The sequence below is a fragment of the Octopus bimaculoides genome, chromosome 6 (genome assembly GCF_046866305.1).
Source record: "Octopus bimaculoides isolate indiv1 chromosome 6, ASM4686630v1, whole genome shotgun sequence".
NCBI lineage: Eukaryota > Metazoa > Mollusca > Cephalopoda > Octopoda > Octopodidae > Octopus > Octopus bimaculoides.
In genome coordinates this window covers 32,865,802-32,891,836 of record NC_142933.1, presented here as the reverse complement: position 1 = coordinate 32,891,836, position 26,035 = coordinate 32,865,802, and the positions used below count along the sequence as shown (strand labels likewise).

Here is a 26,035-nt window from a genome sequence, read left to right as displayed (position 1 = left end):
AGTTGGAATGTTTGGTAGTTTTCCCAATAAGGAGGTTCATTTTTTTTCAATTTTCAGTTTTTAGTTACTATGATCTTTTGCGTTTAGTTGTGAAACTTTATTTTGTGGAATGTTTTTCTTTAATATGATATTTAACATGTTTCCATGATTCCAAGAGTAGTAGGAGTCCTGGAGAGTTTTGGACTATATTTTTTTAAAGGGAGCAATTGGTTGCAAACTCCCTTAATGGTTCTGTACAGTTGTTAACATACTCAAAATGAACATCCAAATATCTATCAGTTTCCTCTTCCATTATAAAAGTATATTATATTATCTTACCTTTTTATCTAGTCGAAAAAACCACAGGAGACTCCTCAGTGGCAAACATAATGTCAACGGCAACAGAAGGTAAATAATATTCTATAAATATTTTACCATTCATTGTCTTGTATACTTGAAATTTATTAAAAATCTAAAGATTTGATTATACGAAAAACAATAATAATGTTGGTTGCAAGCACTAAATAGCGTTAGGTAGCTTTAAAATTAAAATTTTCTGTTACCACAAGGGCATAAAAGATGTGTACTTCCTAGAAATTTCAGTTAAACACCCAGTTAAACCACTAATAGGACTTAAAATATTACAGAATACAACACCATTCAGGCTAACAGGTAAATATTTTAAACATGGCAACACAGCTAAGTGCTGCATAGTCTGGCATTTGTACACACTTGTATCAGGATTTCGAGTTCTGGACAAAAGTCGAAGCTCCCCTAAATAACGCAATGTTCAATAATAGATTTAAATTATGACACTGTTAAAATAAGTGAGAAGATAGGTTATCTACGAACTAGAAATGCGAATGCATCTCAGTTACAAAGCGATTTTGAAGTGATATACACTGCGTAGAATACTAGAAATACAAATGGAACATTATGATTGAGAGCTAATGGCTACTTTATGATTTCTGAGTGCTAGATCTCACTATATACGGTAAATATTATGTTCGGAATTATGCCTAGCAATTTGACATATAAACCACGTTATATACAATGCCAATGACGTCACAATTCGGAGTGTGCCAATTACTAGTGTTATCACGTCCACACTCTTCATTGCTCTCAACCTGCATGTTAACCTCTTCAAATTTTTAATAGATGTTCAGTTTATTTTCTTCTTTGTGTTTGATCCCGGAATCACCCGAACATGCTACACCGATTACAATAAAGTCAAATTCTTTGTTTGCAGCTCACCAATGTCGGATTTCCGATGAGTGGCTACACTTACCCTTGGATGGAATCCTCCATACATATTGAATTGCTTACTAGTTCATATTTCCAATATTTAAATCTCTTCAAATTTCATCGAGCTGACAGTATACTTCTAAAGTAGGCTAAATTTTCTATCCCCCAAAAAGTCCATCAAAGTGGCCACCATATTCAAATTCATTTAAAATTGTAAATTATATGGAAGGGCGAAAGAAAGAAAAATTCTATGCCAATATACTGAGAATAGACTTTAAACCGTCAATCACAACATTACAATATTTATTCGCTATAAATACAGACTTTGCTGAGATCGTTGACGCAGTGTTAACTGAATTAAAAAAAAAATTCTTTACCTCTATATTGATTAAATTTAGGGATTAATACCATTGATTGTCCCCTCTTCAGTAGAGAATACGATAACTTATAAATGAAACAAGTACAAGCACACATGGAAAATAAAAACTGAAGCAAGAGTTATGTGTACACATAAGTACCTCATTCATATCTAAAGATAGAATCCTTTAGCCACCCACAACACTTGAGCGATTGGTCACGAACCACAACGTTTAGTGGTTTCCTGTCCCGAAAGAAATGGTAATAAATATACATGTAATATAGGATACAAATTTTAGAGTGTAATATAAGTTGGAATGTTTCATAGTTTTCTCAATTAGGACATTCATTTTCTTTTATATTTCAGTTTTTAATTACTATGATCTTTTGCGTTTAGTTGTGAAACTTTATTTTGTGGAATGTTTTTCTTTAATATGATCTTTAACATGTTTCTATGATTTCAAGTGTAGTAGAACTCCTGGAGAGTTGTGGACTATATTTTTGTAATAGAAGCAATTGGTCGCAAACTCCTTTATTGTTTCTGTACGGTTGTTAACATACTCAAAATGAACATCCAAATATTTATCAGCTTCCTCTTCCATTATATAAGTATATTATATGATCTTACCTGTTTATCTAGATGAAATACCCGCAGGAAGCTCCCCAGTGCCAAAGACAATGTCAACGGCAACAGAAGGTAAATAATATTCTATAAATATTTTACTATTCATTGTCTTGTATACTTGAAATTCATTAAAAACACGTTGATTTGATTTGCATATTTTGCACTAAAACATATGAATAGATTTATGTATATATTGTCGTTTTGACGATTTGACGTTCTAATGCAAGATCAAGAGTTTTACACGTCCTTAAACAGAAGATATAATTTTTAAAAAATATAGTTAGTTCACATTTCTGAGATATGCCTGTAGCAAGCACTAAATAGCGTTAGGTAGCTTTAAAATTAAAATTTTCTGTTATCATAAGGGTATAAGAGATGTGTACTTCCTAGAAATTGCAGTTAAACACCGAGTTAAACCAATAAGAGGACTTAAACTACTACAGAATACAACACCAGTCGGGCTAAACGGTAAATATTTTAAACATGACAACACAGCTAAATGCTGCACAGCCTGGCATTTGTACACACTTGTATCAGGAATTCGAGTTTTGGACAAAAGCCTAAGCTGCCCTCAATAATACAACGTTCAATAATGGATTTAAATTATGACACTGTTAGAATAAGTGAAAAGCTCGGTTATCTAAGAAATAGAATTACGAATGCATCTCAGTTACAAAGCAGATTTGAAGTGATATACACTACGTAGAATACTAGAAGTTCAAATGGAACATTATAACTGATAGCTAATGGCTACATTATGACTTCTAAGTGCTAGATCTCATTCTATACGGTAAATATTATGTTCGTAATTATGCCTAGCAACTTGACATATAAACTACGTTATATACAATGGCAATGACGTCACGATTCGGAGCGTGCCAATTACTACTGGCATCACGTCCACTTTCTTCATTGCTCTCAACCTGCATATTAAACCTCTTCAAATTTTTAATAGATGTTCAGTTTATTTTCTTCTTTGTGTTTGATCCCGGAATCACCTGAACATGCTACGCCGATTATCATAAAATCAATTTCTGTTTTCAGCTCATCAATGTCGGATTTCCGATGAGTGGCTACGTTTATCCTTGGATGGAATCCTCCATATATATTGAATTGCTTACTAGTTCATATTTCCAATATTTAAATCTCTTCAAATTTCATCGAGCTGACAGTATACTTCTAAAGTAGGCTTAATTTTCTATCCCCCCAAAATTCCAACACAGTGGCCACCATATTCAAATTCATTTAAAATTGTAAATTATATAGAAGGGCGAAAGAAAAAAAATCATTCTATGCCAATATGCTGAGAATAGACTTTCAATCGTCAATCACAACATTGCAATATTTATTCGCTATAAATACAGATTTTGCTGTGATTGTTGACGGAGAGTTAACAGAATTAAAAAAATTTTTTACCTCTATATTGAATAAATTTAGGGATTAATCCCATTGATTGTCACCTCTTCAGTAGAGAATACGATAACTTATAAATGTAACATGTTCAAGCACCCATGGAAAATGAAAACAGAAGCAAGAGTTATGTGTACACATAAGAACCTCATTGATATCTAAAGATAGAATCCTTTAGCCACCCACAACACTTGAGCGATTGGTCACGAACCACAACGTTTAGTGGTTTCCTGTCCCGAAAGAAATGGTAATAAATATACATGTAATATAGGATACAAATTTTAGAGTGTAATATAAGTTGGAATGTTTCATAGTTTTCCCAATTAGGACATTCATTTTCTTTTATATTTCAGTTTTTAATTACTATGATCTTTGCGTTTAGTTGTGAAACTTTATTTTGTGGAATGTTTTTCTTTAATATGATCTTTAACATGTTTCCATGATTTCAAGAGTAGTAGAAGTCCTGGAGAGTTGTGGACTATATTTTTTTAAAGGGAGCATTTGGTTGCAAACTCCCTTAATGGTTCTGTACGGTTGTTAACATACTCAAAATGAACATCCAAATATCTATCAGTTTCCTCTTCCATTATGAAAGTATATTATATTATCTTACCTTTTTATCTAGATGAAATAACTGCAGGAAACTCCTCAGTGGCAAACACAATGTCAACGGCAACAGAAGGTAAATAATATTCTATAAATATTTTACTATTCATTGTCTTGTATACTTGAAATTTATTAAAAATCTAAATATTTGATAATAAGAAAAATAATAATATTGTTGTTTGCAAGCATTAAATAGCGTTAGGTAGCTTTAAAATTAAAATTTTCTGTTACCATAAGGGTATAAGAGATGTGTACTTCGTAGAAAGTTCAGTTAAACACCCGGTTAAACCAATAAGAGGACTTAAATTATTACAAAATACAACACCATTCGGGCTAACCGGTAAAGATTTTAAATATGACAACACAGCTAAATTCTGTATAGTCTGGCATATGGGCACACTTGTATCAGGATTTCGAGTTCTGGACAAAAGTCGAAGCTCCCCTAAATAACGCAATGTTCAATAATAGATTTAAATTATGACACTGTTAGAATAAGTGAGGAGATAGGTTATCTACGAACTAGAAATGCGAATGCATCTCAGTTACAAAGCGGTTTTGAAGTGATATACACTGCGTAGAATACTAGAAATACAAATGGACCATTATGATTGAGAGCTAATGGCTACTTTATGATTTCTGAGTGCTAGATCTCACTATATACGGTAAATATTATGTTCGGAATTATGCCTAGCAATTTGACATATAAACCACGTTATATACAATGCCAATGACGTCACAATTCGGAGTGTGCCAATTACTAGTGTTATCACGTCCACACTCTTCATTGCTCTCAACCTGCACGTTAACCTCTTCAAATTTTTAATAGATGTTCAGTTTATTTTCTTCTTTGTGTTTGATCCCGGAATCACCCGAACATGCTACACCGATTACAATAAAGTCAAATTCTTTGTTTGCAGCTCACCAATGTCGGATTTCCGATGAGTGGCTACACTTACCCTTGGATGGAATCCTCCATACATATTGAATTGCTTACTAGTTCATATTTCCAATATTTAAATCTCTTCAAATTTCATCGAGCTGACAGTATACTTCTAAAGTAGGCTAAATTTTCTATCCCCCAAAAAGTCCATCAAAGTGGCCACCATATTCAAATTCATTTAAAATTGTAAATTATATGGAAGGGCGAAAGAAAGAAAAATTCTATGCCAATATACTGAGAATAGACTTTAAACCGTCAATCACAACATTACAATATTTATTCGCTATAAATACAGACTTTGCTGAGATCGTTGACGCAGTGTTAACTGAATTAAAAAAAAAATTCTTTACCTCTATATTGATTAAATTTAGGGATTAATACCATTGATTGTCCCCTCTTCAGTAGAGAATACGATAACTTATAAATGAAACAAGTACAAGCACACATGGAAAATAAAAACAGAAGCAAGAGTTATGTGTACACATAAGTACCTCATTCATATCTAAAGATAGAATCCTTTAGCCACCCACAACACTTGAGCGATTGGTCACGAACCACAACGTTTAGTGGTTTCCTGTCCCGAAAGAAATGGTAATAAATATACATGTAATATAGGATACAAATTTTAGAGTGTAATATAAGTTGGAATGTTTCATAGTTTTCTCAATTAGGACATTCATTTTCTTTTATATTTCAGTTTTTAATTACTATGATCTTTTGCGTTTAGTTGTGAAACTTTATTTTGTGGAATGTTTTTCTTTAATATGATCTTTAACATGTTTCTATGATTTCAAGTGTAGTAGAACTCCTGGAGAGTTGTGGACTATATTTTTGTAATAGAAGCAATTGGTCGCAAACTCCTTTATTGTTTCTGTACGGTTGTTAACATACTCAAAATGAACATCCAAATATTTATCAGCTTCCTCTTCCATTATATAAGTATATTATATGATCTTACCTGTTTATCTAGATGAAATACCCGCAGGAAGCTCCCCAGTGCCAAAGACAATGTCAACGGCAACAGAAGGTAAATAATATTCTATAAATATTTTACTATTCATTGTCTTGTATACTTGAAATTCATTAAAAACACGTTGATTTGATTTGCATATTTTGCACTAAAACATATGAATAGATTTATGTATATATTGTCGTTTTGACGATTTGACGTTCTAATGCAAGATCAAGAGTTTTACACGTCCTTAAACAGAAGATATAATTTTTAAAAAATATAGTTAGTTCACATTTCTGAGATATGCCTGTAGCAAGCACTAAATAGCGTTAGGTAGCTTTAAAATTAAAATTTTCTGTTATCATAAGGGTATAAGAGATGTGTACTTCCTAGAAATTGCAGTTAAACACGGAGTTAAACCAATAAGAAGACTTAAACTACTACAGAATACAACACCAGTCGGGCTAAACGGTAAATATGTTAAACATGACAACACAGCTAAATGCTGCACAGCCTGGCATTTGTACACACTTGTATCAGGAATTCGAGTTTTGGACAAAAGCCTAAGCTGCCCTCAATAATACAACGTTCAATAATGGATTTAAATTATGACACTGTTAGAATAAGTGAAAAGCTCGGTTATCTAAGAAATAGAATTACGAATGCATCTCAGTTACAAAGCAGATTTGAAGTGATATACACTACGTAGAATACTAGAAGTTCAAATGGAACATTATAACTGATAGCTAATGGCTACATTATGACTTCTAAGTGCTAGATCTCATTCTATACGGTAAATATTATGTTCGTAATTATGCCTAGCAACTTGACATATAAACTACGTTATATACAATGGCAATGACGTCACGATTCGGAGCGTGCCAATTACTACTGGTATCACGTCCACTTTCTTCATTGCTCTCAACCTGCATATTAAACCTCTTCAAATTTTTAATAGATGTTCAGTTTATTTTCTTCTTTGTGTTTGATCCCGGAATCACCTGAACATGCTACGCCGATTATCATAAAATCAATTTCTGTTTTCAGCTCATCAATGTCGGATTTCCGATGAGTGGCTACGTTTATCCTTGGATGGAATCCTCCATATATATTGAATTGCTTACTAGTTCATATTTCCAATATTTAAATCTCTTCAAATTTCATCGAGCTGACAGTATACTTCTAAAGTAGGCTTAATTTTCTATCCCCCCAAAATTCCAACACAGTGGCCACCATATTCAAATTCATTTAAAATTGTAAATTATATAGAAGGGCGAAAGAAAAAAAATCATTCTATGACAATATGCTGAGAATAGACTTTCAATCGTCAATCACAACATTGCAATATTTATTCGCTATAAATACAGATTTTGCTGAGATTGTTGACGGAGAGTTAACAGAATTAAAAAAAAATTTTACCTCTATATTGAATAAATTTAGGGATTAATCCCATTGATTGTCCCCTCTTCAGTAGAGAATACGATAACTTATAAATGTAACATGTTCAAGCACCCATGGAAAATGAAAACAGAAGCAAGAGTTATGTGTACACATAAGTACCTCATTCATATCTAAATATAGAATCCTTTAGCCACCCACAACACTTGAGCGATTGGTCACGAACCACAACGTTTAGTGGTTTCCTGTCCCGAAAGAAATGGTAATAAATATACATGTAATATAGGATACAAATTTTAGAGTGTAATATAAGTTGGAATGTTTCATAGTTTTCCCAATTAGGACATTCATTTTCTTTTATATTTCAGTTTTTAATTACTATGATCTTTGCGTTTAGTTGTGAAACTTTATTTTGTGGAATGTTTTTCTTTAATATGATCTTTAACATGTTTCCATGATTTCAAGAGTAGTAGAAGTCCTGGAGAGTTGTGGACTATATTTTTTTAAAGGGAGCATTTGGTTGCAAACTCTCTTAATGGTTCTGTACGGTTGTTAACATACTCAAAATGAACATCCAAATATCTATCAGTTTCCTCTTCCATTATGAAAGTATATTATATTATCTTACCTTTTTATCTAGATGAAATAACTGCAGGAAACTCCTCAGTGGCAAACACAATGTCAACGGCAACAGAAGGTAAATAATATTCTATAAATATTTTACTATTCATTGTCTTGTATACTTGAAATTTATTAAAAATCTAAATATTTGATAATAAGAAAAATAATAATATTGTTGGTTGCAAGCATTAAATAGCGTTAGGTAGCTTTAAAATTAAAATTTTCTGTTACCATAAGGGTATAAGAGATGTGTACTTCGTAGAAAGTTCAGTTAAACACCCGGTTAAACCAATAAGAGGACTTAAATTATTACAAAATACAACACCATTCGGGCTAACCGGTAAAGATTTTAAATATGACAACACAGCTAAATTCTGTATAGTCTGGCATATGGGCACACTTGTATCAGGATTTCGAGTTCTGGACAAAAGTCGAAGCTCCCCTAAATAACGCAATGTTCAATAATAGATTTAAATTATGACACTGTTAGAATAAGTGAGGAGATAGGTTATCTACGAACTAGAAATGCGAATGCATCTCAGTTACAAAGCGGTTTTGAAGTGATATACACTGCGTAGAATACTAGAAATACAAATGGACCATTATGATTGAGAGCTAATGGCTACTTTATGATTTCTGAGTGCTAGATCTCACTATATACGGTAAATATTATGTTCGGAATTATGCCTAGCAATTTGACATATAAACCACGTTATATACAATGCCAATGACGTCACAATTCGGAGTGTGCCAATTACTAGTGTTATCACGTCCACACTCTTCATTGCTCTCAACCTGCACGTTAACCTCTTCAAATTTTTAATAGATGTTCAGTTTATTTTCTTCTTTGTGTTTGATCCCGGAATCACCCGAACATGCTACACCGATTACAATAAAGTCAAATTCTTTGTTTGCAGCTCACCAATGTCGGATTTCCGATGAGTGGCTACACTTACCCTTGGATGGAATCCTCCATACATATTGAATTGCTTACTAGTTCATATTTCCAATATTTAAATCTCTTCAAATTTCATCGAGCTGACAGTATACTTCTAAAGTAGGCTAAATTTTCTATCCCCCAAAAAGTCCATCAAAGTGGCCACCATATTCAAATTCATTTAAAATTGTAAATTATATGGAAGGGCGAAAGAAAGAAAAATTCTATGCCAATATACTGAGAATAGACTTTAAACCGTCAATCACAACATTACAATATTTATTCGCTATAAATACAGACTTTGCTGAGATCGTTGACGCAGTGTTAACTGAATTAAAAAAAAAATTCTTTACCTCTATATTGATTAAATTTAGGGATTAATAACATTGATTGTCCCCTCTTCAGTAGAGAATACGATAACTTATAAATGAAACAAGTACAAGCACACATGGAAAATAAAAACAGAAGCAAGAGTTATGTGTACACATAAGTACCTCATTCATATCTAAAGATAGAATCCTTTAGCCACCCACAACACTTGAGCGATTGGTCACGAACCACAACGTTTAGTGGTTTCCTGTCCCGAAAGAAATGGTAATAAATATACATGTAATATAGGATACAAATTTTAGAGTGTAATATAAGTTGGAATGTTTCATAGTTTTCTCAATTAGGACATTCATTTTCTTTTATATTTCAGTTTTTAATTACTATGATCTTTTGCGTTTAGTTGTGAAACTTTATTTTGTGGAATGTTTTTCTTTAATATGATCTTTAACATGTTTCTATGATTTCAAGTGTAGTAGAACTCCTGGAGAGTTGTGGACTATATTTTTGTAATAGAAGCAATTGGTCGCAAACTCCTTTATTGTTTCTGTACGGTTGTTAACATACTCAAAATGAACATCCAAATATTTATCAGCTTCCTCTTCCATTATATAAGTATATTATATGATCTTACCTGTTTATCTAGATGAAATAACCGCAGGAAGCTCCCCAGTGCCAAAGACAATGTCAACGGCAACAGAAGGTAAATAATATTCTATAAATATTTTACTATTCATTGTCTTGTATACTTGAAATTCATTAAAAACACGTTGATTTGATTTGCATATTTTGCACTAAAACATATGAATAGATTTATGTATATATTGTCGTTTTGACGATTTGACGTTCTAATGCAAGATCAAGAGTTTTACACGTCCTTAAACAGAAGATATAATTTTTAAAAAATATAGTTAGTTCACATTTCTGAGATATGCCTGTAGCAAGCACTAAATAGCGTTAGGTAGCTTTAAAATTAAAATTTTCTGTTATCATAAGGGTATAAGAGATGTGTACTTCCTAGAAATTGCAGTTAAACACGGAGTTAAACCAATAAGAAGACTTAAACTACTACAGAATACAACACCAGTCGGGCTAAACGGTAAATATGTTAAACATGACAACACAGCTAAATGCTGCACAGCCTGGCATTTGTACACACTTGTATCAGGAATTCGAGTTTTGGACAAAAGCCTAAGCTGCCCTCAATAATACAACGTTCAATAATGGATTTAAATTATGACACTGTTAAAATAAGTGAGAAGATAGGTTATCTACGAACTAGAAATGCGAATGCATCTCAGTTACAAAGCGATTTTGAAGTGATATACACTGCGTAGAATACTAGAAATACAAATGGAACATTATGATTGAGAGCTAATGGCTACATTATGACTTCTAAGTGCTAGATCTCATTCTATACGGTAAATATTATGTTCGTAATTATGCCTAGCAACTTGACATATAAACTACGTTATATACAATGGCAATGACGTCACGATTCGGAGCGTGCCAATTACTACTGGCATCACGTCCACTTTCTTCATTGCTCTCAACCTGCATATTAAACCTCTTCAAATTTTTAATAGATGTTCAGTTTATTTTCTTCTTTGTGTTTGATCCCGGAATCACCTGAACATGCTACGCCGATTATCATAAAATCAATTTCTGTTTTCAGCTCATCAATGTCGGATTTCCGATGAGTGGCTACGTTTATCCTTGGATGGAATCCTCCATATATATTGAATTGCTTACTAGTTCATATTTCCAATATTTAAATCTCTTCAAATTTCATCGAGCTGACAGTATACTTCTAAAGTAGGCTTAATTTTCTATCCCCCCAAAATTCCAACACAGTGGCCACCATATTCAAATTCATTTAAAATTGTAAATTATATAGAAGGGCGAAAGAAAAAAAATCATTCTATGCCAATATGCTGAGAATAGACTTTCAATCGTCAATCACAACATTGCAATATTTATTCGCTATAAATACAGATTTTGCTGTGATTGTTGACGGAGAGTTAACAGAATTAAAAAAAATTTTTACCTCTATATTGAATAAATTTAGGGATTAATCCCATTGATTGTCACCTCTTCAGTAGAGAATACGATAACTTATAAATGTAACATGTTCAAGCACCCATGGAAAATGAAAACAGAAGCAAGAGTTATGTGTACACATAAGAACCTCATTCATATCTAAAGATAGAATCCTTTAGCCACCCACAACACTTGAGCGATTGGTCACGAACCACAACGTTTAGTGGTTTCCTGTCCCGAAAGAAATGGTAATAAATATACATGTAATATAGGATACAAATTTTAGAGTGTAATATAAGTTGGAATGTTTCATAGTTTTCCCAATTAGGACATTCATTTTCTTTTATATTTCAGTTTTTAATTACTATGATCTTTGCGTTTAGTTGTGAAACTTTATTTTGTGGAATGTTTTTCTTTAATATGATCTTTAACATGTTTCCATGATTTCAAGAGTAGTAGAAGTCCTGGAGAGTTGTGGACTATATTTTTTTAAAGGGAGCATTTGGTTGCAAACTCCCTTAATGGTTCTGTACGGTTGTTAACATACTCAAAATGAACATCCAAATATCTATCAGTTTCCTCTTCCATTATGAAAGTATATTATATTATCTTACCTTTTTATCTAGATGAAATAACTGCAGGAAACTCCTCAGTGGCAAACACAATGTCAACGGCAACAGAAGGTAAATAATATTCTATAAATATTTTACTATTCATTGTCTTGTATACTTGAAATTTATTAAAAATCTAAATATTTGATAATAAGAAAAATAATAATATTGTTGGTTGCAAGCATTAAATAGCGTTAGGTAGCTTTAAAATTAAAATTTTCTGTTACCATAAGGGTATAAGAGATGTGTACTTCGTAGAAAGTTCAGTTAAACACCCGGTTAAACCAATAAGAGGACTTAAATTATTACAAAATACAACACCATTCGGGCTAACCGGTAAAGATTTTAAATATGACAACACAGCTAAATTCTGTATAGTCTGGCATATGGGCACACTTGTATCAGGATTTCGAGTTCTGGACAAAAGTCGAAGCTCCCCTAAATAACGCAATGTTCAATAATAGATTTAAATTATGACACTGTTAGAATAAGTGAGGAGATAGGTTATCTACGAACTAGAAATGCGAATGCATCTCAGTTACAAAGCGGTTTTGAAGTGATATACACTGCGTAGAATACTAGAAATACAAATGGAACATTATGATTGAGAGCTAATGGCTACTTTATGATTTCTGAGTGCTAGATCTCACTATATACGGTAAATATTATGTTCGGAATTATGCCTAGCAATTTGACATATAAACCACGTTATATACAATGCCAATGACGTCACAATTCGGAGTGTGCCAATTACTAGTGTTATCACGTCCACACTCTTCATTGCTCTCAACCTGCATGTTAACCTCTTCAATTTTTTAATAGATGTTCAGTTTATTTTCTTCTTTTTGTTTGATCCCGGAATCACCCGAACATGCTGCGCCGATTACCATAAAGTCAATTTCTTTGTTTTCAGCTCAAGAATGTCGGATTTCCGTTGAGTGGCTTCATTTACCCTTGGATGGAATCCTCCATATATATTGAATTGCTTACTAGTTCATATTTCCATTATTTAAATCTCTTCAAATTTCATCGAGCTGACAGTATACTTCTAAAGTAGGCTAAATTTTCTATCCCCCGAAAATTCCAACACAGTGGCCACCATATTCAAATTCATTTAAAATTGTAAATTATAAACAAGGGCGAAAGAAAAAATAATTCTATTCCAATATGCTGAGAATAGACTTTAAATCGTCAATCACAACATTACAATATTTATTCGCTATAAATACAGACTTTGCTGAGATCGTTGACGGGGAGTTAACAGAATTAAAAAAAAATTCTTTACCTCTACATTGAGTAAATTTAGGGATTAATCCCATTGATTGTCCCTTCTTAAGTAGGGAATACGATAACCTATAAATGAAACATGTACACGCACCTATGGAAAATAAAAACAGAAGCAAGAGTTATGTGTACACATAAGTACCTCATTCATATCTAAATATATAATCCTTTAGCAACCCTCAGCACTTGGGCGATTTGGTCACGAACCACAACATTTCCAGTCCCGAAATACATGGTAATAAATATACATGTAACATAGGATACAAATTTTAGAGTGTAATATATGTTGGAATGTTTGATAGTTTTTCCCAATAAGGAGGTTCATTTTGTTTCATTTTTCAGTATTTAGTTACTATGATCTTTTGTGTTTAGTTGTGAAAATTTATTTTGTGGAATGTTTTTCTTTAATATGATCTTTAACATGTTTCTATGATTTCAAGTGTAGTAGAACTCCTGGAGAGTTGTGGACTATATTTTTGTAATAGAAGCAATTGGTCGCAAACTCCTTTATTGTTTCTGTACGGTTGTTAACATACTCAAAATGAACATCCAAATATTTATCAGCTTCCTCTTCCATTATATAAGTATATTATATGATCTTACCTGTTTATCTAGATGAAATAACCGCAGGAAGCTCCCCAGTGCCAAAGACAATGTCAACGGCAACAGAAGGTAAATAATATTCTATAAATATTTTACTATTCATTGTCTTGTATACTTGAAATTCATTAAAAACACGTTGATTTGATTTGCATATTTTGCACTAAAACATATGAATAGATTTATGTATATATTGTCGTTTTGACGATTTGACGTTCTAATGCAAGATCAAGAGTTTTACACGTCCTTAAACAGAAGATATAATTTTTAAAAAATATAGTTAGTTCACATTTCTGAGATATACCTGTAGCAAGCACTAAATAGCGTTAGGTAGCTTTAAAATTAAAATTTTCTGTTATCATAAGGGTATAAGAGATGTGTACTTCTTAGAAATTGCAGTTAAACACCGAGTTAAACCAACAAGAGGACTTAAACTACTACAGAATACAACACCAGTCGGGCTAAACGGTAAATATTTTAAACATGACAACACAGCTAAATGCTGCACAGCCTGGCATTTGTACACACTTGTATCAGGAATTCGAGTTTTGGACAAAAGCCTAAGCTGCCCTCAATAATACAACGTTCAATAATGGATTTAAATTATGACACTGTTAGAATAAGTGAAAAGCTCGGTTATCTAAGAAATAGAATTACGAATGCATCTCAGTTACAAAGCAGATTTGAAGTGATATACACTACGTAGAATACTAGAAGTTCAAATGGAACATTATAACTGATAGCTAATGGCAACATTATGACTTCTAAGTGCTAGATCTCATTCTATACGGTAAATATTATGTTCGTAATTATGCCTAGCAACTTGACATATAAACTACGTTATATACAATGGCAATGACGTCACGATTCGGAGCGTGCCAATTACTACTGGTATCACGTCCACTTTCTTCATTGCTCTCAACCTGCATATTAAACCTCTTCAAATTTTTAATAGATGTTCAGTTTATTTTCTTCTTTGTATTTGATCCCGGAATCACATGAACATGCTACGCCGATTATCATAAAATCAATTTCTGTTTTCAGCTCATCAATGTCGGATTTCCGATGAGTGGCTACGTTTATCCTTGGATGGAATCCTCCATATATATTGAATTGCTTACTAGTTCATATTTCCAATATTTAAATCTCTTCAAATTTCATCGAGCTGACAGTATACTTCTAAAGTAGGCTTAATTTTCTATCCCCCCAAAATTCCAACACAGTGGCCACCATATTCAAATTCATTTAAAATTGTAAATTATATAGAAGGGCGAAAGAAAAAAAAATCATTCTATGCCAATATGCTGAGAATAGACTTTCAATCGTCAATCACAACATTACAATATTTATTCGCTATAAATACAGACTTTGCTGAGATTGTTGACGGAGAGTTAACAGAATTTAAAAAAATGTTTACCTCTATATTGAATAAATTTAGGGATTAATCCCATTGATTGTCCCCTCTTCAGTAGAGAATACGATAACTTATAAATGTAACATGTTCAGGCACCCATGGAAAATGAAAACAGAAGCAAGAGTTATGTGTACACATAAGTACCTCATTCATATCTAAAGATAGAATCCTTTAGCCACCCACAACACTTGAGCGATTGGTCACGAACCACAACGTTTAGTGGTTTCCTGTCCCGAAAGAAATGGTAATAAATATACATGTAATATAGGATACAAATTTTAGAGTGTAATATAAGTTGGAATGTTTCATAGTTTTCCCAATTAGGACATTCATTTTCTTTTATATTTCAGTTTTTAATTACTATGATCTTTTGCGTTTAGCTGTGAAACTTTATTTTGTGGTATGTTTTTCTTTAATATGATCTTTTACATGTTTCCATGATTTCAAGAGTAGTAGAAGTCCTGGAGAGTTTTGGACTATATTTTTTTAAAGGGAGCATTTGGTTGCAAACTCCCTTAATGGTTCTGTACGGTTGTTAACATACTCAAAATGAACATCCAAATATCTATCAGTTTCCTATTCCATTATGAAAGTATATTATATTATCTTACCTTTTTATCTAGATGAAATAACTGCAGGAAACTCCTCAGTGGCAAACACAATGTCAACGGCAACAGAAGGTAAATAATATTCTATAAATATTTTACTATTCATTGTCTTGTATACTTGAAATTTATTAAAAATCTAAATATTTGATAATAAGAAAAATAATAATAAGGTTGGTTGCAAGCACTAAATAGCGTTAGGTAGCTTTAAAATTAAAATTTTCTGTTACCACAAGGGCATAAGAGATGTGTACTTCGTAGAAAGTTCAGTTAAACAACGAGTTAAACCAATAAGAGGACTTAAATTATTACAAAATACAACACCATTCGGGCTAACCGGTAAAGATTCTAAATATGACAACACAGCTAAATTCTGTATAGTCTGGCATATGGGCACACTTGTATCAGGATTTCGAGTTCTGGACAAAAGTCGAAGCTCCCCTCAATAACGCAATGTTCAATAATAGATTTAAATTATGGCACTGTTAGAGTAAATGAAGAGATCGGTTATTTACGAACTGGAAATGCGAATGCATCTCAGTTACAAAGCAGAGTTCAAGTGATATACACTGCGTAGGATACTAGAAATTCAAATGGAACATTGTACCTGATGAGTAAATTGCACCTGTATGACTGCTGATTGCTAGATCACAGTCTCTATGGAAAACAGTATGTTCGGAATTATGTCTAGCATGATGACACATAAACCACATTACATACAATACTAATGACGTTACACACGGAACACGCCAATTACTACTTGTATCTCGTCCACTCTGTTCATTGCTCCGAACCTGCATAGTAAACACGTCAAATCGTCACGATTAATTTTTCTTCTTCCTCACCGGAATTACTAGGACATGCTACGTCGATTATCATAAAGATATTTTCTTTCTTTTTCACCTCACAAATGTCGGATTTCCGATATGTGGCTATGCTAGCCCTTGGCTGGAATGGTCCATTCATATTGAATTCCTTGCTCGATCAGATTTCCAATATTTAAGTCTCTTCAAATTCATAACAAGGGCACAAGACTTAAAATATTACAGAATACAACAGCATTGGGCCAACAGGTTAAAGTGTTAGACATGGCAACACAGCTAAATGCGATATCGTCTGGCATTTGAACACACTTGTATATTGATTTCGAATTCTGGTTAAAAAGCCCAAATTCGCCACAATAACACAATGTTCAATAATGGATTTAGATTATGACACTAATAATCAGAGACCAGATCGTTTATACGCGAACTAGAATTACGAATGCATCTCAGTTACAAAGTATATTTGAAATGATTTAGACTGCGTAGAATACTAGAAATTCAAATGGAACATTGTACCTGATGAGTAAATTGCACCTGTATGACTGCTGATTGCTAGATCACAGTCTTTATGGTAAACAGTATGTTCGGAATTATATCTAGCATGTTGACACATAAACCACATCACATACAATACTAATGACGTCAAACACGGAGCACGCCAATTACTACTGGTATCACGTCCACTCTATTCATTTCTCTCACCCTGCATATTAACCACGTCAAATCGTCATGATTAATTTTTCTTCTTTCTCACCGGAATCACTAGCACATGCTACGTCGATAATCATAGAGTTATTTTCTTTTTTTTTTCACCTCAAAATGTCGGATTTCCGATATGAGGCTATGCTTGCCCTTCGGTGGAATGGTCCATTCAAAATAGAATTTCTTGCTAGCTCCGATTTCCGATATTTAAGTCTCTTCAAATTCATCGAATGGATAGACAATTCACCTCAATATATATATATATATATATATATATATATATATATATATATATATATATATATATATATATATATGTGTGTGTGTGTGTGTGTGTGTGTGTGTGTGTGTGTGTGTGTGTGTGTGTAGATGCATACATACATACATACATAGATACATACATACATACATACATACATACATACATATATATATATATGTATATGTATATATATTCCCAAGATATTAATATCTCCGTGTGCGTGGGTATAGCAGAGACAGCCACTTAGGAAACATTTTGGTAAGCGACTAAACGTTATATGATAGAAATATTAATGAGGCATTTTAGAGTGTAATATATTTTGTAATGTTTGATAGCTTTTGCAATTTGGAGGTTCCTTTTCTTTTGTATTTCAGTTTTTACTTACTGTGATCCTTTTGCGTTTAGTTGTGATACTTTATTTTCTGGGATGTTGTTGTATACTTTGATCTTAAGATGTTTTCAAAGTATCACCACAAGTCCTGGAGAGTTTTGACTATATTTTGTTGGGCTTGCAAACATTTTTATTCGTTCTTTACGTTTGTTTACATACTCAAAATGAACATCCAAATATCTATCAGCTTGCTCTTTAATTAAGAAAGGATATCCTATGTTCTTACTTTTTATTCTAGTCAACAAAACCACGGTGAACACCACAGTGCTAACGACAGTGCCAACAACAACAGAAGGTAAATAATATTTTATAAATATTGTACTATTTATTGTCTTCTATTCTTGAAATTTGTTAAAAACACGTTGATTTATTTATGTATATTTTGCGTTGAAATATATTAATAGTTTCATGTCTATATTCTATTCATGACGATTTGACGTTCTAATATAAGATCACCAGTTCTAAACATCTTTAAAGAGAAAATATTAATAAAGTAGATACGGCTTGTTCAGGTTTGTGTAATATGCCTGGTTATAACGAGGCTTATATTCGCTGCCAGATTACAGAATCAGAAAATAAGCAAGGTCTCCTTTGCCATGGTCAATAATTACGAATTGGCCTAGACGAACTCTTTAAAACATATTCGTATATTTTGTGTCCTTGATACTACTGCATCCAGTTTAGCTATTACAGGAGCTATCAGTAGAGGCTAAAAAGGTGACATTATCAGGATGTGTATCGTCTCACCATTTATGTTCATTATTGTTACGCAACTCACACTAATATAATTTCATTAAGAACTAATGATGCCATCCTCCTGATATTGTATTGCCGATATTGCGAAACATTACGAGTTAGAATTGGGCAATTACTCCAACACTACTGTTCATTTACTAATTTAGGCAAAATTGAAAAACAAAGGACAGTCTTCACATTTAATACTCACGTTTTGAAAGTGGTAAAATCCGTCAAGACTCTAAGGAAGTCATTATATGACATAAGAAGATAAAAATCCAAAAGTTGAAAGCAGAGGGAAAAGCATTGTTCGCATAGCAGAACATTTGATGTTGTTTTGACATGCTATCACATTGACTGTTGAGATATTCTCGTTTTATAAAATTGGAACGGGTTAAATGAATGATTTCAGTGGTTGATAAAAAAAAAGGAAAGAAGAATCATTTGAAGGGTGCTGATTTTACATTCACAATGATTGTACACCCGCTGGTGGAACTCTCGTTCATTTGATGTAATGAGCTCCGCATAGAAGGACATTTGTATGGGTCAGATAAAATCCGAGTGAATATATATATACATATATATATATATATATATATATATATATATATATATATATATATATATATATATATATATATGTGTGTGGGTGGGTGTGGGGGGTGTATGTGTGTTTATAGATATATATATGTATATATATATATACTATATATATATATATATATATATATATATATATATATATATATATATATATATATATATATATATATATATATATATATAGTAAGGAGTTAGTAATGAAATGCGAACAGTTATATAGATATTTTTACTGTTATTTCTATCTGCGGTAAATATAATCCACAAGGCCAAAACGCCACCACGGCTGACCATTATAATAGGGAAGGAGATAGCTTTATGCCAGCTGTCCAGAAGCTAAAATATGATTGTGAGAAAGGAACATTATCTTGTGCAAGAAATATATGATTACACTGCATTGTTTAATGATGTGAGTATCTGGAAAGAATGTATCTATTCTATATCATGTAATTTCTCTTAATATACTTATCACAATGACAACAACATTTGCATAACTGTAACTACTATAATCCAATCTACTGCAAATGGTAAGTGTATCAAATGTTTATGTGTAGCTTAACTGATATCCAACGAAAAAGTTTTCAGAATCTGTTGCGTCATCTCTAGTGTACTTAACACCATGCTGTATTCATTATTCGCTTTGTTTTTCAGTTTACTCCTACAATGTTGTCATTAGGATCGATATGCATTTCACTAGTAATCTATCTGAAACACTAAGAGAAATGGTGAGTTTACTCTCATGTATACGCAACTGCTTTTTATCGTTACAGAGAGAAAGAGAGAGAAAGAGAGAGAAAGAGAGAGAGAGAGAGAGAGAGAGAGAGAGAGAGAGAGAGAGAGAGAGAGAGATTAATATATCAAATTTTATATACAACACGACTACAAGGAAAATTTTTTTACTTGTATTTATCTATGGATCTATATACATATAAGCGGATATGTGGACATACATATACATGCACATCAAAATACACGCACATAATGCATGCAAACACCCCCTCCCATATATATATATATATATATATATATATATATACACATAAAAAGTAAAAACATAATGTGGAAGTTGAAAATGAACTGGGATTCATTTAGATATTCTATTTAGAAAATTTTAAACTCTTAACCAGTTTCAGAGATTTCTCTGATTCTCAAAATTTCAGATAGTGAGATGCAGAGTTATGTTGCAACTATCTTGTTTCTGACTGGAATTCACAAATTGTGTTGGTTTTATATAGAGAACATGGCTGAAATTAGTATCTGTTTTGGATACGTTTTGGTTAGTCGAGGATGATTATGTGATCAGGTTTAGAAGTTGTGTACGTTCTTCGCAACGTCCGTTCCTTAATGCGTGTGTTTGTGTGTATGTGTGTGTGTTTCTGTGTGTGAGTGTGTGTGTGTTTGTGTGTGCGTATGTGTGTGTGTCGTACGCATACATATTCATTCACAGCTATATATATATATATATATATATATATATATATATATATATAAATTTATGTATATATTAATATTATCTCGGTTTAAAAAAACTTTTACGATGTAAATATGTTAATAGTTACCATGGGTAGCAAAAATCACACACAAAAAAACAGGGTATCACACCCGTTTTATATGTAGAAATACCAAGTTAAAGTGATGCATTTTGAGTAGATGTGAATAATAATAATAAATGGAGCAAAACGTACATAAACAACAGGAACTTTTGTTTATATGCGTTTTGCTCCATTTATTATCATTCTTCATATATATATATATATATATATATATATATATATATATATATATATATATATATATATATATATATATATATATATATACTGTATACACCTATATATGCATCCATATGTACTTAATGTTTGTCTTCTTATTTTCATTGACGATGGGACTTACAATGGCTCATGTAACAAAATATGAATTGTTGGCCTATATCGGCTAGAAATGTTTATAAAATGCAGGATAATAGAACACATACATATATACATCCATATAATGTATATTTCATTTATATAATTTGTTTTTTGGGGGGGAATAATACACCATGAAACACAGATATAAAAAAAACAAAATGTAAAGAACAACATTAGTATTTATGCGCGATTGCATACGGCATTGTGTCTGCGCCTAGCTATATACAATTTCACACAAGTTTTCCTTCACATTCTCTTGTAAGTTTACATAATTCTTATATATGTATCTTTATCTCTGACATTAGATAGATGTATGTCATTCCAGTGCATTTAAAAGCTACACACTTATGCAAAAGTTTAATCTAGCAATCTCTTCTGTAGCATGCACATGATTTATACTTTATAAGGTATTTGCCGCATTTTGTGTGGCGATAAGAAACATCCAAAATGTATAATCTCTAATTAACTAAACAAATAATATTGAACCAGAATTGAGAATGATATTCTAGAAGCGGAATATATTACTAAATACACTTGAAAAAACTATATGCTGAGCACTTTATGAAAGTCTTCAAATTATATTTCTTGATTTGATTAAAGATTTGAATAATTTTCTGATTTGTTATGCCTGATTTTCGTTTTCATTCTTTGCTAATGTAATTATAGTAACTCCTTAAAGAAATTTAAAATAATACCAAGTACACGAAAACAGCTAATATCCTCCATAATATATGATGTAATAAGACATTGCGATTAGAATTTACAAGACTTATCTTGACAGTGTAGAAGTTAATAGTAGCATCCTTTTTCTAAAAGTGGCATATTGTACATTGATTAGTATGCAAATTTCTTTATTATAGTGTAAATGTGTTAATGTTGATAAAAAAAAAAATATATATATATATATATATATATATATATATATATATATATATATATATATATATATATATATATATAGTGTATTTATGGTGTTTCATATTGGTATGAGATATAATAGTGATATATACTATTTGATATTGACTTTAATACTGATATAGCCTAATCATACGCATTTGGTCTTTAAATTGTTATTGTCTATTTGAAAAAGAATAGTTACCCTAAAAATATGGCCTGCAATACTGATATGGTTTTCTGATATTTTCAGTTGTTCGAAGAATATAGAAAAAACATGGGCAATGTGCTGGACGTTATCATAAATGAAATCAGGTAAATATATGCTAGAACGTATTATATGCACATACAGCAGACACAAGCGTATAAAGAAATATTTCTCTCTCCGTTTCTCTAGCATACACGCATACGTGTGTAACGTGTGCGTGTAAAATGTGTACATGTAACAAATTTGTAAAATATATATAATCCAATATATGCATGCATAACATGCATGCACCCGCAAACACATACAGATGCGCGCGCGCGTACTGGAGCCTACCAGTGATATACCAGGCGTGCGAATATAGTCACATTCCAAGTTTGTAAATATATTGGATCGGCCAGTACATCTTTCACACGTCGCTTCTGCAACCACCTGTCATCATTCAGAACACCTCAAAGATCAAGGGACACATTTGATATCAAGTGGAAACTAATACATCGTCCAAGCCCATATATTAATGGGAGTGGCCGTTGCAAAATCTGCATCACGCAGAGAACCAACAACAGTCTTAAGGACTATACTTGACCTAGCGCGTTGAAGAGGTGTAAAGAAGTTTTCTCTAAATGTGTCCATTTCAAGCGCTACCTACTGGAAAATCGTATCTCTCTGTTTGCTAGTTAGGCTACTTCGGGTCTGTTAGGGTTTTTTTTATCCTCATTAACGTTTTTATCCGTTAGTCATTAAATCTCGATATCTGAGCGTTTCCTGACGTCCGCGTGGTACAAGGGTAATTCTTTTGTATTTGTCTTTACATAGATCCTGACTAGGTGTCCACAAGGCTGTGACATTGTGGATACGAAACCTTTGGTAACACTATGACCAGAATTTGACGTTGTTTTAATAGTTACTGCTCTATTCTTTAGAGTGTGCTTCTTTTCTGATATATGTTTTATTGACTATCTATTCGCGACCCGTTCAGGGGTTGTCTTACGAAGGCCACTCCATTGTCTGCGTTTGATACCTGCATCGATCTCTGTGCTTCTACATATTATCGAATGATGCCCCAAGGAAAATATGGAATGTTTCGATACTGGATATTCTACAAAAAATATTCCAACACCTTCCAATGAGATTTTTACGAAAATGTTAGTGGAGAAAATAATAGACCTTATAAGGCACATGATGTGGAATTCCTTTTTTTATTATCAAAGTACGCCTACTTCCGAGGTCAAATCATACAGTATCAAGTCTAAGAAGTTCCCACCAAGAATCAAGGAACTCGAGGCCATCGAAACTCACCTGCTGGGCATAATACCCAGGCTGAAATTCCCTAAGTCCTTTTCCCTCTTTTAAAGCAAACTGTGTGAAGATATACAAAAAATAAGAAAGTCTAACAGGTCCTTAATCTTCTCGGATAAGACTAAGAACTTATACATGACAGATACATACACTTACGATAGACTTTTAAATTATTCTCTTACACAAAAATACAGACGCGCCCTAGACTCACTTATAATAACATTAACTATACATATATGTGTATGTATATATGTGTATGTATATATATATGCGGATGTATATATATATATATATATATATATATATATATATATGTATATATATATGTATGTATGTATGTATGTATATATATATATATATATATATATATATATATATATATATATATATATATATATATATATATATATATATATATCCACACACGACAGGCTTCTTTTAGTTTCCGTCTACCAAATCCACTCACAAGGCTTTGTTCGGCCCGATGCTATAGTAGAAGACACTTGCCTAAGATGCCACGCAGTAGGACTGAATCCGGAACCTTGTGGTTGATAAGCAAGCTACTTACCACACAAGGAAAATGCACTGAGAGAACTTTTTTCTATTAATATATTTGAAGCTTTAACCAGTTTCATAGTTTACACTCATGTTGAAAAAGTTCAAACAGACAGACATAGCTTATGTTGTAGCCGCCTTGCGTCTGGCTAGTGCCTGCTGTTTGCCCTAAGGTGTTCATGGCTCAAATTAGTATGTTTTGAATAGGAGTTGATTGGTAGAGGGTAGTCACATGACTGGTCTTAGACATTTTTGTAGGCCACCACTCTACGTCCGTGTGTCAGTATCAAGTGACAATTTTTGGCTACGTAAGTTCACTGAACAAGTCCAAACAATCAATGCTCTGAATGTTTTCTGTCAAGCGTGTGTAGAGAAAAACACACATGATTAAGTTTATAACATTTTGTATGTTTCCTGCTACGTCCGTGCGTTAGTGTCATGTGACAGTATATTTCACGACACCAAACATTGTCGCTTGTTACTAACAAGGACGTAGCAGGGAGCCTACAAATACTACTTAGACCAGACAGGAGACTATTCTCTACTAATCAAATCCTATTCAAAACATAAACAAATTTGAGCTATGAACTTCCGATAAAAACAGGACAAACTTCAAACACTAGTCAGAAGCAATCCATCTTGATGAGAGTCGCCTCGCAATTTTTGGGGGTTGGTGTTGATTTCTTTAAAACATGAACCAGGATCCGTGAAATTTTTAAGTTATTGAATTGTTAAATTGTTGAATTTCTGTCGTTGTGTGTGCCTGTTTTTGAAAAATCCCTTCCCCATTATGGGTGAAGTGAGAAAAGGGGGAGAAATGGAACGTGTCGCAAGTTATGCATCCGGAAGTTATGCATCCGCAACCACAAAAGGTATTACGACCAACAGTTCGCGAGATAAAAATAGACACAAAGGACTGAAAAAAAGGGTACAAATTGTTACAAAAGGAAGGGGCCAGCTTAAAGCTGACCTCACCAGAAGAAGTGACGAAGAAGGTAGCAAAGAAGACGGTAGTGTACAGGACACTATCTACTACCAAAAGAATAGAGATTGCCCCAATAGAGGCAATTGAGGAATGTTAAGTTGACGTGAAAAGAATAACCATTTTTTATATACATGGGAGGAAATACAGCACAGTGGAGGTTAGGTTCTCCAGCGAGGAGGACGATATTAACCACTCCACTGAACCAATAAGAACACAAGAGTGGGTGCTGCTGCCGATGTACTGTGGCAAACGTGTTGCCAAAGTGAGAGTCGGCAGAGTGCCCCCCGAGATCGAAGAGGCATGGCTGGTGGCGGCAGTAATGCACGGAATGCTGTGAAGGAAGATGCAAGGATTCTGAAGATAACCAGAATGAAGGAAGTTGAGTGGTGGGGCTACGGCTTAGAAATCACAATTGAAGTTAGGTTAAAAGACCTACATGGAATTTAGAAGAGATTCTTCTACCGGAAGATATTACGCTAAGAGTGGTGGTAGAGGGAAGACCTCCAACATGTTTTCTATGTAAACAAAAGGGACACATGAAAGCAAAGTGCCCTCATCAAGAAAGTGAAGTAGAGGAACAACAAGATCATCCCGCCGAAGAGGAGGGGTAGAAACTAGAGGAAAATAAAGAGGAGACGTTTATTGTTGTAAAGCGAAAGGAGCGGGGGAGCTCTCCGATAGAGACCCAAAAAGCAAAGATAGAAGTAGATGAGAAAATGGTG

General features: G+C 32.9%; 1 protein-coding gene across 4 annotated transcripts in view; it reads left to right on the top strand.

Moving 5' to 3' along the window:
• LOC128248076 (uncharacterized) overlaps positions 1-26,035 on the top strand; it is an 82,149-nt gene that overhangs the window by 16,220 nt on the left and 39,894 nt on the right. For 2 of the 4 annotated variants that reach the window (XM_089353274.1, XM_089353273.1), the window contains exons 5-16: positions 331-387; positions 2,222-2,278; positions 4,242-4,298; positions 6,133-6,189; positions 8,153-8,209; positions 10,044-10,100; positions 12,064-12,120; positions 13,948-14,004; positions 15,970-16,026; positions 18,369-18,425; positions 20,117-20,190; positions 22,523-22,584. In XM_089353274.1, the coding sequence (XP_089209400.1) occupies positions 331-387; positions 2,222-2,278; positions 4,242-4,298; positions 6,133-6,189; positions 8,153-8,209; positions 10,044-10,100; positions 12,064-12,120; positions 13,948-14,004; positions 15,970-16,026; positions 18,369-18,425; positions 20,117-20,190; positions 22,523-22,584 (706 nt within the window). Of the gene's footprint in view, positions 1-330; positions 388-2,221; positions 2,319-4,241; positions 4,299-6,132; positions 6,190-8,152; positions 8,210-10,043; positions 10,101-12,063; positions 12,121-13,947; positions 14,005-15,969; positions 16,027-18,368; positions 18,426-20,116; positions 20,191-22,522; positions 22,585-26,035 lie in introns of all 4 variants that reach the window. The other 2 variants (XM_089353278.1, XM_089353277.1) reach the window with 1 other exon arrangement.